General features: G+C 43.3%; 1 protein-coding gene across 1 annotated transcript in view; it reads left to right on the forward strand.

Annotated features, from left to right (window-relative positions):
* Positions 1–15,201, forward strand: part of USP32 (ubiquitin specific peptidase 32) — a 165,770-nt gene that overhangs the window by 143,735 nt on the left and 6,834 nt on the right. Inside the window, exons 27-30 of the mRNA XM_008048889.2 lie at positions 2,863–2,949; positions 4,759–4,879; positions 12,249–12,440; positions 14,153–14,441. Of these exons, the coding sequence (XP_008047080.1) occupies positions 2,863–2,949; positions 4,759–4,879; positions 12,249–12,440; positions 14,153–14,441 (689 nt within the window). The remainder of the gene's footprint in view (positions 1–2,862; positions 2,950–4,758; positions 4,880–12,248; positions 12,441–14,152; positions 14,442–15,201) is intronic.

Genomic DNA, 15,201 nt, shown 5'->3' on the forward strand with positions numbered 1-15,201 from the left:
TCACCAAGTTGCCCAGGCGGGTCACGAACCCACGGGCTCAGGCAATCCACTCACCTCAGCCTCCCAAGGCGTGGAATTACAGACTGAGCCACCGAGTCCGGCTGGCTGATTTTTTTATTTCTCGTAGAGACGAGGCAGTGTTTCTCAAGCTGGTTTTGAACCCCTGAGCTCAGGTAATCCTCTCGCCTCTGCCTCCCAAAATGCTGGGATAACAGGTGTGAGCCACTGCACCTGGTTGATGTCTCTGATTTTTATCAAAAGAATCTAGTGGGTCACAATAGCCAAAGGGTGGAAACAACCCAAGTGCATCAGCAGCAGGTTGCTGATAAAATATGGTGTATACATACAGTGGAATATTATCGAACCATAAAAAGTAATGAAGTTCGATACATCATAAAACATAGATGCACCTTGAAAATGTTGTTTCCACCAAAATAAGCCAAACATAAAAGAACAGATGTTGTATGATTTCTATTTTATGAGGTATCTAGAATAGGCAAATTCATAGAGATAGAAAATAGATTAGAAACCAGTGTCAGTGGGGAAGAGCAGGGGAGTTATTGCTTAATGGGTAAGAGTTTCTATTTGGGAAGATGGAAAGAGTTCTGGAAATGGATTATAGTGGTGGTTGTACAACATTGTGAATGTACTTAGTGCCACTAAATTTTACACTTAAAGATGGTAGAAATGATAAACTTTATGTATATCTTACCATAATTTTTTTAAATGGGAAAGTATAGACTCTAATAGGGGTCAGTAAGGGTATGGGTGAAATAAAAGTGGTCAGGAGTTGATGATTATTGTAGTTGGGTGATGACTACATGGGGGTTCATTGTACAGGTCTCTACTTTTGTGAGTGTTTTTGTTAATAAATTTGAATATTTAGATTAAATGGACAAATTCCTGTCTATACAGAAGAGTTATTATTTTGAGGGACAGTGGGTAAGGAGGAAAGTGAGGATTGGGGGCAGTGATTAGAGGTTTCTAATGGGTCAAATAATTGTCAGAATAGGGATATTTGAATAAAAGTGATCCAGAAAGATAAGAGGTAGTGGTTGCAAACTAGGATGTTTGGAATTGATATTTTGGAGGTGGTAAAGTTTGTATTGGCAAGGTCTAGAATATAACAGTTGGAGAGGTTGGATTATATGAAGTAGAGAAATTATTGTTGGAAGAGAGAAGGCCAGTGTTGTTGAATTACTTATATTAGGAGGAGTCACCAACAATAATAACAGGAGAAGTGGTGGAGAAGAAAACAGTGAAGCAGGTGCTAAAATTTTTAGTGAATAAAGAAGAGATGTACCTTCCAAGGGAACGACAGGTGGCATAATAATACTATATGCTACAAAGAAGCTGGAATTTTTAGAAAGAGAAATTATCTAGAAGTGCAAAGAGGAATAAGGAGGCGATCTGTATTACCTCCAGGTTCTGGGATGTGTGAGAATAAACAGCACTAAAGAGTCTTCAGGGGAAGCAGGGCTCTCATAAAAGATAGGCATCATTCACTTAGAGTTAAAAGGTAAAGGAAATCTTTAGAGGAGAGGTACTGCACCTCTGTGAGAGTGCTACCTGTTGTGTCCTTTTAGCTTTCTTTTCATTTCTCACTTCTGTTGACCTGGTTTGGACATGATACTAGACAGTACAAGCTACCAATAATCATTCTCTGGATGAGTTATGCCAAAAGATGGGAATTCCTGTGCCAGACACGACACTCACTTGTGCCCTCACAGTGACACTTTATCATGGTTTCATTGCCTTTGGCGCCCATATAATAACCCTACCAGTTGCCAAATGAGCTGTAAAGTATGCCACGCCTATGTTATATTGCCTGCATTACTCCTTTCTCCACCCCTGCCAGCTTTATTGAACTATAATTGACAGGAATTGTATATAATTGTGTACAACTTGATGTTTTGTTACATGTGTAAATTGTTTCATTACTTCTTGATAGGACAAGGATGAGTAAACTTTTTTAGAAGTTGAAAACTAACTCACAGGGCTATCTTGACACAATTGTTAGTAGTTAAAAGAAGTTACTCCAAGAATGGCATGTAGCTTTTAGCTTTGAGTAGTTAAGGCAGGAAAAAGGTGGTACCTAGCATGTACTACATCAGGGATTCTAAGTAAAGAAAGCTTCTAAATATACAGCCCTAGGCGGGCTCAGTGGCTCAGCCTGTAATCCCGCGCCTTTGGGAGGCTGAGGTGAGTGGATTGCCTGAGCCGGCGGGTTCAAGACCCGCCTGGGCAACTTGGCGAGACTTCATCTCTACAACAAATAAAAAATTAGCCGGGCTCGGTAGTACGCGCCTGTAGTTCCAGCTACTTGGAAGGCTGAGGCGGAAGGATCGCCGGAGCCCAGCAGGTCGAGGCTGCGGTGGCCGGGAGTGGCCACTGCACTCCAGTCTGGGCAACAGAGTGAGTCTCTAACTCAAAAAACAAAACAAAACAAAAAAAACAGCCTTTTGTGAATTATTAGTGTTTTTATCATGGAAAGTTCCAATTATTTTAGTTTAATGTGAATTAAATCCTCTGATAGAATTAGAGCTGAAGGATAATTGGTATTTGATCTCATTATTAGCTTTTCTTGTAAAATTTTCGTAGACCACATGGACTGCCTTAGAGACATCTGGCAGTCAAGCCCTTCTGTAAGTGGGGAATACAGCATAGCAGGCCAGAGTGTGGTTGGTACAGGGAGGGCTGCAGCTAATGGATTAGGATAAACAGCACTGAACTGTCAGCAGGAACTTACCGCTATAGCAGATGTCCCTCCCTGTGATTACTTCAAGGGAAGATGAAAAGGAGATGGATCTGAGACCAGAAATGCTTCTCATACTCTTTGGTTTGTGTTTCTTTCTGTTTCAGTGATGACAGTATGGGCTATCAGTATCCATTCACTCTACGAGTTGTACAGAAAGATGGGAACTCCTGTGCTTGGTGCCCATGGTACAGGTAAAGAGACCTTCTGCAAAAGAAACATAGAATTTCAGCTTCAGATATTATACCTTTTTCGTAAGATTTCCAGTTTTGAGAAGTAATTGTGAATAATTAGAAGCTTAAAATAAACTTGGAAATTGTTCATTCATTTCTTCCTTGTGAGGGCAATAGTTAAATTTTGCTTTTGAGACTTAGCTTGTTTTATAAACTCTGAAGTCCACAACTTTTGATAAATAATTATTATTCTATATTTCTACTCCTTAAATATGTAAGTTTGACTATTCTGATCCCAGCAGAACATAGTTTACTTACTAGACTTTGCTGGAAGTCTGTTTATGGTTTTTAAAGCGTCATGGAGATTGATTAGTCATTGCTGTTCCAGCAGGAAAAGTGCCTGACAATTTTGAAGTCAACCTTTAGAGCTGTAATAGACTTACCAAACTAAGTCTAAAATAGACATGAACCATGATTCTGCCATGTCCTCTTCCCCACACATACTCCATAAACTTTTATATGCATTTATTTAATATACCACTTTACGAACAAGGAGATAGGTGTTGTTATACCAGATAAATTGTCCTACCTCAGAGCATTAAATAACTGAACTTGGAATTTTTTGAGAACTATATTATCTCAAATAACCAATTCCTGATCATTTAAATGCCATAAAACTCACATCTTCAGCCAGGTTCGGTGGCTCAGCCTGTAATCCCGTGCCTTTGGGAGGCTGAGGTGAGTGGATTGCCTGAGCCCGCGGGTTCATGACCCTCCCGGGCAGCGAGACCTCATCTCTACAATAAATCAAAAAATCAGCCAGGCGTGGTAGCGCATGCCTGTAATTCCGGCTACTTGGAAGGCTGAGGTGGAAGGATCGCCGGAGCCCAGCAGGCGAGGCTGCGGTGGCCGGGAGCAGCCACTGCACTCCAGTCTGGGCGACTAAGTGAGACTCCAACTCAAAAAAAAAAAAAAAAAACTCACATCTTCTTGTGTGTTAACAAATAGTTATCAAGTGCTTTGTAAAACCAAAGACTTGAGAAGATATAAGCATAATTCCCTAAGATATTAATGATCATTAATAAATATTCCTGACTGGGAGCTGTGGCTTATTCCTATAATCCACACACTTTGGGAGCCTTAGGAGGTAAGACTGCTTGAGGCCAGCAGTTCGAGACAGTCTAGGCAACATAGCAAGATCCCATCTCCACACAAAAAAAAGAATATTAGCTGGGTGCAGTGGCACACACCTATAGTCCTTGGGAAGCTGATATGGGTGTATCACTTGAGTACAAAGACTTTGAGTTTGCAGGTAGCTATGTTTGTACCAGTGAATTTAAGCCTGGGCAACAGAGTAAAACCCTATCTCTAAATAAATTTCCTACATTTATCAGTGTCTGAAGTTAGAAGCCCATGACAAATTTTGAAGCCCAAGAGGAAAGTAGAAAAGTAAGAAGGAAGAATATTTCTGATTAAGAAAATTTAGGACTGGGTTCGGTAACTCAGCCTGTAATCCCAGCACTTTGGGAGGCCGAAGGGAGTGGATTGCCTGAGTCCACAGGTTTGAGACTAGCTCGGGCAACTTGGCAAGACCTCGTCTCTACAATAAATTTTTAAAAAAAAATTAGCCGGGCATGGTTGCTTGCACCTGTAGTTCTGCGCTGAGACGGAAGTATCTCTGGAGCCCAGCAAGTCGACGCTGGGGTGGCTATGAGTGTGCCACTGCACTCCAGCCTGGGCAACAGAGTGAGACTCCAACTCAAAAAAAAGAAAAGAAAACTTAGATTCATTCATAATTATTTCTTCCTCTGGATTTTTCCCCATCTTCAGATTTTGCAGAGGCTGTAAAATTGATTGTGGGGAAGATAGAGCTTTCATTGGAAATGCCTACATTGCTGTGGATTGGGACCCCACAGCCCTTCACCTCCGCTATCAAACGTCACAGGAAAGGGTAAGTACTTAGGACCACCATACAGTGGTAGTTTTCTATGGGAAATTCCCCCCGGTTTAACTGTATTTTGCCATTTCTGTATTAGACAATTGAAATATAACCAGAAAAGCATTTATTAGCATTCTCATGGCACTTAATTTGTTGACATGTTTGCTGAATTTTTCCATTTTCCATTTTCTAGAGGTTGGGTAATTTATAAAGAAAAGAGATTATTTAGCTCGCTGTACTACAGCCTGGGAGGTTTAAAGGTATGACCCTGGCTTCAGTGATGCAGAGAAGAGCAAAGAGGAAACAGACATGCCAAGAGGGAAGACCAAACAGGATGAGGAACCTCACTTTATGACAACCTATTCTCTTGGAAACTAAGTTCTTGGAGTGAGAACTCATTACTGCAAGAATGGCACCGTGCCATTCATGAGGGATTCGCCCTCATATCTCAAACACCTTCCACTGGGCCCCACCTCCCAATACCGCCACACTGGGGATAAAATTTCAGCATGAATTTTGAAACAAACCATATTCAAACCATAGCAGGAATTAAATTTCAGAAATACTCGTAAGTAAATCTTAAAACAAAACTGGGCATAATTAAGAAGCTATAACCTGGCCATGATGCCCATAAACATCTCCCTGACCATTTGTTAAATATTATTGAAGTTGAAGCATTAGGTAACCACAATTATTTGGCTCAAATGCATCCCAGCAAGGACTGTAGCTGCTACCTTTAATAGGCATAGTGATTAGAAAAATTAGATAAAGGATTGAAATGTTTCAATATTGGATACATAAGCATGCATCTTAGTGTTCTTCTCAAGTCTCATTCTTCTTTTGCCACTTTCTGGCCTGAGCAATTTTGAAGTTTTGAAAATGTTACCTTAGAAAGAATTCTAGCTGAGCACAGTGGCTAATACTTGTAATCCCAGCACTTTGGGAGGCAGAGGCAAGAGGATTGCCTAAGCCCAGAGGTTTGAGACCAACCTGGGCAAGTTGGTGAGACCTCACCTCTACAATAAATCAAAAGAATAGCTGGGCATGGTGGCAGATATCTTAGAAGGCTGAGGCAGAGGGATCCCCTGAGCCCAGCAGGTCAAGGCTGCAGGTGGCCTTGAGCAGAGTAAGACTCCAACTCAAAAAATAAGAAGAAGAAGAAAAGGAAGGAAGGAATTCGAACTCCATACTTTAAAATGTTTGCCTCAGGCAGTTTTAATCAACCAAATATTGTTTGAAGGGTAGAGATACTAAGAATCTGATGGGGGGGTAAAAACAACAGATTCAAAGGAATTTCTTAAGTTACATGAAAAATTGTAGTGATTTTTGCATTTTTATGGCTCTTGATTGTTGGAAATTTGCTTCACTGTTTCTCAAAGCATTTCCTTTGGATAAGTTGGTAATGGCAATTGGCTTTTTTCTTTTTATGCTGTTGAGGAATGGGGAAACTACCAATTCTAGATTTAGTTCCCTATTTGTATCCCTAAAGATGCCCCCATATATCCTGAGGCTCCTGGCACTCTTTCTAGCCAGGCATGAATATAAATTTATGGATATTTGCCAATGATAGCTTACTGGCCAAAAGTTAAAGAAAGCTGAAGAGAAGTTAATGTTCTAGCTCATGCTCATTAGCAAGGTGATTCAGTTTCAGTCATACTTCCTTTGAAGAGATAAAATTTCAGCAATGGATAGATTCCTAAATCTTTGTCAGCAAACAATCTGACAGGACATTATTCTGACAAGACAAATCCTGTCAATGATGATAAATTATTTGGCTCTGTAAGTCTTTTCCCTTTTTTTTTTTTTGAGTTGGAGTCCCACTCCCTCGCCCAGACTGGAGTGCAGTGGCCGCTCCCGGCCACCGCAGCCTCAACCTGCTGGGCTCCAGCGATCCTTCCACCTCAGCCTTCTGAGTAGCTGGAACTACAGGCGTGCGCTACCACACTCGGCTAACTTTTGATTTATTGTAGAGATGAGGTCTCACCAAGTTGCCCAGGCAGGTCTCGAACCCGCAGGCTCAGGCAATCCACTCACCTCGGCCTCCCAAAGCGCTGAGATTACAGGCTGAGCCACCAAACCCAGCCTCATTTCCCCTTTTTAACAAGCCCAGTACACAATCTGAAAAATTTAGGAGGACATCCTGCTTATCAGGAAAAGGGCCTATGTGACATGTTAAATCTTACCCATTTCTGCTTTCAGTGATGCACTTAGGATTCCATGGAAACGAGGAGCTATTGAGATACCCTGCTTTGCTGGGGAGTGGAGCCATATGACTAATCTGGGCTCTTCCTACATGTGGTTTCTGCATGTGCTGAGAAAGTCATGTAGACAAAGGAGATCACCTTGATTTAAAATTGAGATTATTGATCACATGCTTTATTTTTTTATTCCAGTGATTTCCCTTCTAGGAAATAGGATACTCTGTAATCACTCTGCAATTTGCAGTTAAATGTTCATCACAGCATTTTTATTTATTTATTTATTTATTTTGAGTTGAAGTCTCACTCTGTCACCCAAACTGGAGTGCAGTGGCCGGGAGCATGTACCATCATGCCTGGCTAATTTTTTGATTTATTGTAGAGATAATATCTCGCCAAGTTGCCCAGGCAGGTCTCGAACCCGCAGGCTCAGGCAATCCACTCACCTCAGCCTCCCAAGGCGCGGGATTACGGGCTGAGCCACCGAGCCCAGCTAAATCCTGCTTTCTAAAATAAAAATAAAAATAATAGCATATACTGGAAAAAAATCTCTTCAGTATTAAAATAAAATACTGTTTAGGTAAAGGACAGAAGAAATCTGCTAACATTTTGACAATAGTTGCCTTGTATTAAGAATATAAAAGATTTCTGTGTCTTTTTACATTGTTCTCTGTTTTCTAAAATTTCTACACAAATATTGTATTTGGTAATAAGAAAATAAAGAGGCAGTTGCTGTTATTCTGTGTATTTGCTCCCTATTTGGACTTCTTATTCCTCAATAGAAAATTTAACTAGATAACTTCCTAGGTCGGTCTTTCTGTCTCCCTTTTTTTTTTAATTGGGGTCTCACTTTGTCACCCAGGCTGGAGACTCATCACCCAGCCTTGACCTCCCAGGCTCAGGCCATCCTTCACCTCAGCCTCTTAAGTAGCTAGGACTACAAGCATGCACTACCATGTCCAGCTAATTGTTTGGTCTTTTTGTAGACATGAGGTCTTGCTGTTTTGCCCAGGCTGTTCTTGAACTCCTGGGCTCAAGCAATCCTCCCACCTTGGTTTCCCAAAGTGCTGGGGTAACAGATGTGAGCCACCAAGCCCGACCTTTCTCTCTTTTTTAAATAGTCTTATAATGTATGAAAGCTATTACTTCATTACTTCTATGTTTTGTGTTAAAGATAAATCTTTACCTTGAAAAAAAAGAAGAGGGCACCTGTAAGTAATTTAGACAATTTAAATAATAGTAGAGAATCTGAGCATAGATTCTAAGAGGTAAAGGAAATCTATCATCTAAGGAAATTTTATTGATAAATAGAAATTATTGTCAGTCCACAAATATGTTTTTTATCAGTCTTCTTTCCTTCCTGCCTTCATCTAGCTCTATAGCCTGTTTCAATAAAAATCGACATTCTTTACTAGCTTGCTTAATTTGTGGTTGGCCATAAAACATTCCTGCTAGAGATAATAGAGATAATATTTAACTGGCTGTGAGAAAAGAATACTTCTGAATTTATTACACCTCTTTTTCTGCTTGTTCCAACAACCGTGACACAGCATGTTTTCTTTTGAATCATGTCAGTTTTTCCCTTAAGTGGCCAACTCAAAAGATGATGAAAGTTAGTGTTACCACAGAACTTGTGCTCAAAAAAGAAGTCTGTGGCTCAAGTTCAAACCAGATTTCCTTTTCTAAAAAAAAAAAAAAAAAAAAAATATTCCTCCAAGTTCCCCTTTGCAAATGAGTTATTTAGACTGGATGCTTATGCTTAATTGCATGATCAAACCCAACCTGGATAGTTTATAGGGACATTTGACAACTTTGTGACACGATCATCCTCTCCTGTAGGGAGAAACATCTTACCTGAAAATTTGTTCTAAACTGAATGTCCTGTGGCTGGGCTTGGTGGCTCAACCTGTAATCCCAGCACTTTGGGAGGCCAAGGCAAGTGGATTGCCTGAGCCTGCAGGTTCGAGACCAGCCCAGGCAATTTGGCGAGTCCTCGTCTCTACAATAAAAATTTTAAAAATTAGCTGGGTGTGGTAGTGCACACCTGTAGTTCCAGCTGCTTGGAAGACTGAGGCAGATGGATCGCCGGAGCCCAGCAGGTCGAGGCTGCGGTGACCGGGAGCGTGCCCCTGCACTCCAGCCTGGGCGACAGAGTGAGACTCCAACTAAAAAATTAATTTACTAATTAATTAAACTGAATGTCCTGAGCTGTGCCAATGAGTGATCCAGCAGCCTAGTGTTCCCATCATGAGTTTCAGGAAGGAAATATGGGAGAAATTGGCTCAGGCAAAGATAACTAGTTCACCTCTGGAAGAGAGAACAATAAGTGGGGTGATGGACATATATGCGACTTTTACCAGAAAGCGAGGCGGTCATTGTTGAACTTGTGGACAGGGCTCTTGCCTTGTAACACAAATATCTATTGTGTGAAGTCTCATGGTATCATTCATAGTCCTCATGCCTCTCCATCTTCCCATACATAATTGAGACAAATAGAAGGGTTCCAGCTCTGGGGTTCATGATTGCTTGTCAGGTGGCAGCCAGGAATGGGAGAGTGAAACATTCTTCCTTTTCTGTTGCATTCTAGGTCCTTTCTTTATTCTCTCCTCACCATCCCCAACATACATCTCTACACCCTTGCCCTTCCTTTGCTCTTCTTTCTTACACTTAGTTTCTCCTAGCTACAAAGCCTAGCTTGCTAGTTAACAGGACCCTGTGGTTTGAGTGGGGATTAGTGGCCTTCTCAACAAAGCAGCATGCTCTTTTGAGCTTGCTCTTTCTTTTGTTGCTCTCAGATAAAAGGCCCCATGAGGCAGGAGGCAGATAATTATATACATGGTATCCAAATAACACTGTTACATGGTGTCAATATGCAAATGAGTTGTATTCTGTCGAGTTTGATGCTCTGATGTGTTGCCTTCTCACAGTGAGCTTTTCTGTGCCCTTTTTTATTTCTTTTTTATTGTTTTTGGGGTTTTTTTGAGTTGGAGTCTCACTCTGTCGCCCAGACTGGAGTGCAGTGGCCACTCCTGGCCACCGCAGCCTCGACCTGCTGGGCTCTGGCGATCCTTCCGCCTCATCCTTCCAAGTAGCTGGAACTACAGGTGCGTGCTACCACGCCCAGCTAATTTTTTGATTTATTGTAGAGATGAGGTCTCACCAAGTTGCCCAGGTGGGTCTCGAACCCGCGGGCTCAGGCAATCCACTCACCTCAGCCTCCCAAGGCACCGGATTACAGGCTGAGCCACCAAGCCCAGCTTTTTTTTGAGTTGGAGTCTCACTCTGTCGCCCAGACTGGAGTGCAGTGGCCACTCCTGGCCACCGCAGCCTCGACCTGCTGGGCTCTGGCGATCCTTCCGCCTCATCCTTCCAAGTAGCTGGAACTACAGGTGCGTGCTACCACGCCCAGCTAATTTTTTGATTTATTGTAGAGATGAGGTCTCACCAAGTTGCCCAGGTGGGTCTCGAACCCGCGGGCTCAGGCAATCCACTCACCTCAGCCTCCCAAGGCACCGGATTACAGGCTGAGCCACCAAGCCCAGCTTTTTTTTGAGTTGGAGTCTCACTCTGTCGCCCAGACTGGAGTGCAGTGGCCACTCCTGGCCACCGCAGCCTCGACCTGCTGGGCTCTGGCGATCCTTCCGCCTCATCCTTCCAAGTAGCTGGAACTACAGGTGCGTGCTACCACGCCCAGCTAATTTTTTGATTTATTGTAGAGATGAGGTCTCACCAAGTTGCCCAGGTGGGTCTCGAACCCGCGGGCTCAGGCAATCCACTCACCTCAGCCTCCCAAGGCACCGGATTACAGGCTGAGCCACCAAGCCCAGCTTTTTTTTGAGTTGGAGTCTCACTCTGTCGCCCAGACTGGAGTGCAGTGGCCACTCCTGGCCACCGCAGCCTCGACCTGCTGGGCTCTGGCGATCCTTCCGCCTCATCCTTCCAAGTAGCTGGAACTACAGGTGCGTGCTACCACGCCCAGCTAATTTTTTGATTTATTGTAGAGATGAGGTCTCACCAAGTTGCCCAGGTGGGTCTCGAACCCGCGGGCTCAGGCAATCCACTCACCTCAGCCTCCCAAGGCACCGGATTACAGGCTGAGCCACCAAGCCCAGCTTTTTTTTGAGTTGGAGTCTCACTCTGTCGCCCAGACTGGAGTGCAGTGGCCACTCCTGGCCACCGCAGCCTCGACCTGCTGGGCTCTGGCGATCCTTCCGCCTCATCCTTCCAAGTAGCTGGAACTACAGGTGCGTGCTACCACGCCCAGCTAATTTTTTGATTTATTGTAGAGATGAGGTCTCACCAAGTTGCCCAGGTGGGTCTCGAACCCGCGGGCTCAGGCAATCCACTCACCTCAGCCTCCCAAGGCACCGGATTACAGGCTTGAGCCACCGAACCCGGCTCCCTTTTTTATTTCATTCAGATTTGACTGTATTTCAGTAATACTGTTTCTCCTCAATTCTGTGAAGTCTGCAGCATACTAATAATACCCTGTCTTTCTGGTTAAAAGTAAATGACTAACTCAGCACCTCTAGCTTGAGGGCCAGCTCACATGTAAACTATTTTGGGATTTCAAAAGTGTGAAATAAGCAAGCAATTCCTTGTTTATTCTTTTTTTTTTTTCTTTTTTTTTTTTTTTGAGTCGGAGTCTCACTCTTTAGCAGGAGTACTATGGCATGATCACAGCTCACCATAGCCTCAACCTCCTGGACTCAGGCCATCCTTCCGCCTCAGCCTCCAGATAGCTGAGACTACTGGCATGTGCCACTGTGCCTACGTTTTTAATTGTTTTTTTTTTTTTTTTTTTTTAAGACGAAGTCTTATTATGTTTCTTAGGCTGGTCTTGAACTCCTGGACTCAGGTAATCCTCTTGCCTCAGCCTCCCTAAGTGCTAGGATTATAGGCATAAGCCACTATGCCCAGCCTGTTTTTGTCATTTTGAAGCATTCAGAAATTTTTCAAGAAAAGCTATGGTCATATAAGGAATTCTGTCCAGCGTGTTACTGATGTCATATTTGTGAATAAATGTATAGATGCTGTATTTGCTTAGACTCGGGTCTGAGTTGTGCTTTCCTTTTCCTCATGTAGAGTAAGGTGTGGGTGAACGGCTGAGAGGATGATGCATAGCTAGATGACCATTTTAGATGCCCTCCACAACCCCCATTTCTCCTATTGCTCTACTGCAGGTGGTAGATGAGCACGAGAGCGTAGAGCAGAGTCGCCGAGCACAAGCCGAGCCCATCAACCTGGACAGCTGTCTCCGTGCTTTCACCAGTGAGGAGGAGCTCGGGGAAAACGAGATGTACTACTGCTCCAAGTGTAAGACCCACTGCCTGGCCACCAAGAAGCTGGATCTCTGGAGGCTTCCCCCGATTCTGGTATGTCACAGCCCTACCTACCTCTCAGAGAGCAGGAGTCTGGCACAAAGGAAAGAAGTCATGAACAAACAAATGTTCTTGTTATTTTGAAAATAAGACCCTGGCTCGGCGCCGTGGCTCAAGCCTGTAATCCCAGCACTTTGGGAGGCTGAGGCGAAAGGACTGCCTGAACTCAGGGTTCGAGAGCAGCCTGGGCAACTTAGTGAGACCTTGTCTCTACACTAAATCAAAAAATAAACTGGGTGTGGTAGCACGTGTCTGTAGTTCCAGCTACTTGGAAGATTGAGGTGTAAGGATCGCCTGAACCCAGCAGGTCTAGGCTGCAGTGGCCGTACTCCACTGTACTCCAGCCTAGGCAACAGAGTGATACTCCAACTCAAAGAAAAAGAAAAGAAGACCCTTCCTGCCACAGTGTTTAAAATACTTTTTCTATACAAGGTTTTTATCTTGAGCACAGAGATGAATTGTTCTACAAATGTTTGATAGTTCCTATTCCTAAAGAGCTTATAGCCTAGCAAGAGAGAAGTCATGTAGACCAGTAACTGCAGTTCAGTGCAGTGTGAGAAGCGCTGCCAGTAGTACAGCCTGGTGAGTTTGGACTTTGGGAGAGGGTGAAAGCGCTGCTGGCTCCATGGCTCTGTGGAGAGGAAGCTTTAGGCCAGCTCTTAGTAGAAGGGCAGCCAAGCCAGGAGCGTCCATTGCTCGCTGCACTTGTCACATGACTGGCACTCTAGGTTGAGTTGTGTGTGCACAAACACACCAGTGCACTGGGGCTTATGTGTTTTTTTAGATTTCATTCACCTCTGCCTTTTCCCTTGGATTAGGAGACTCTCCTATAGCTTGTCAGGAGAGTTTAAGGTGACAAATCCTCCTATTTATTTAAGATCAGTATAACTGTAAGGTACTAGTATATTTAACCAGACGTATGCATTTATATTTTTATCCTACCATTCTTTGAAACTGAATGTAGGTTTTTCTTTCCTTAGACTAGAATAGCTTCCCAGGGACTGATGCATAAGAAAGTAATATTGGCTGGGCTCAGTGGCTCAGTCTGTAATCCCAGCACTTTCGGAGGCCTAGGCAAGTGGATTGCCTGAGCCTGTGGGTTCAAGACCCATCTTGGCAATAACTCATCTCCACAATAAATCAAAAATTAGCTGGGCATGGTAGCGCGCACCTGTAGTTCCAGCTACTTGGAAAGCTGAGGAGGAAGGATCACTGGAGCCCAGCAGGCTGCGGTGACCGGGAACATGCTACTGCATTCCAGTCTAGGTGACAGAGTGAGACTCCAACTCAAAAAAAAAAAGTAATATTTATTAGCTAGTTCCACATATGGAAATTGGGGAAAGGGAAGAAGAGGGCAGGGAGGGCAGACTTAGGAACAAGGTAGGTGGGGAGGAGAGGCGAGTCTTTCTTTTGAATTGAGGCATAATTACCTTAAATGCTAGATTTCAAATGTCCAGTTTAATTAATGTTGATAATTGTTATACTCATGTAGCCATCACATAAAACACATCATGGAATAGAGACCTTTGTAAAAAACCATATTTTTGAGGTCTTAAAAGAATAATGAAGAGTAAATGTTAATGTTTACATTCCTGAATGTTCATCTACCTGAACATTCATATATATATATATTAGATCTGGGTTTTTCATGTAAATTTTGTACCTTCAGAACCCTTTAACGCAGATGTTTTCTACCTTTTCTCCAGATTATTCACCTTAAACGATTTCAATTTGTAAATGGTCGATGGATAAAATCACAGAAAATTGTTAAATTTCCTCGGGAAAATTTTGACCCTAGTGCTTTTTTGGTACCAAGAGACCCAGCTCTCTGCCAGCGTAAACCCCTCACACCCCAGGGGGATGACCTCTCCGAGCCCAGGGTTCTGGCTGGAGAGGTGAAGAGAGTGGATGCCCAGAGCTCAGCTGGGGAAGAGGATGTGCTTCTGAGCAAGAGCCCCTCCTCGCTCAGTGCAAACATCGTCAGCAGCCCAAAAGGTGAGGCGGCCTGGGGAACTGATGAAGCTTTCTAGAGATCCTGGGATACTACATATTTCTCTCTGTCTTCTGCTTTGGAGCATCTACTTGGTGGAGTGGAAGGAACCTATCTGGAATCTGACCTATCTATATTTGAATTATGTGACTTTTAGCAAGAGATACTGCCTCCCTTAATCTGTTTTCTCATCTGTAAAATGGAGATGATACCAAGTTGACAGAGTGGGGATTTGATATATCAAGAGTGAAGCACTTGACATAATGCCTGATTTATGCTAAACATGAATAGTAGTTGTCATCCTTGTTCCCTTACAGGAGAGGTTCTTAAAGTCTAGTGTGGGAACCCTTAGGGGACCTTGAGACCCTTTCAGGTGGTCTGGAGGATCAAAACTATTTTCATTAAAAATACTAAGACAATATATGTCTTTTTACTTTTATTCTCTTACAATGTACAGTGGAGTCAGAGACTACATGACTTGGGGTGATATTGTGCTTATGTACTGCTTTTTTTTTTTTTGAGCTGGAGTATCACTCCGTCTCCCCGACTGGAGTGCAGTGACATGCTCCTGGCCACCGCAGCCTCGCCCTGCTGGGCTCCAGCAATCCTTCCACCTCAGTCTTCGAAGTAGCTGGAACTACAGGCGCATGCTACCAACCCGGCTAGTTTTTGATGTTTTGTTGAGATGCAGTCTTGCCAAGTTGCCCAGGCGGGTCTTGAACCCACGGGCTCAGGCAATCCACTCACCTCGGCCTCCCAAAGCAC

Source organism: Carlito syrichta, unplaced genomic scaffold (genome assembly GCF_000164805.1).
Source record: "Carlito syrichta isolate Samal-C Ts95f unplaced genomic scaffold, Tarsius_syrichta-2.0.1 Scaffold128086, whole genome shotgun sequence".
NCBI classification, from domain to species: domain Eukaryota; kingdom Metazoa; phylum Chordata; class Mammalia; order Primates; family Tarsiidae; genus Carlito; species Carlito syrichta.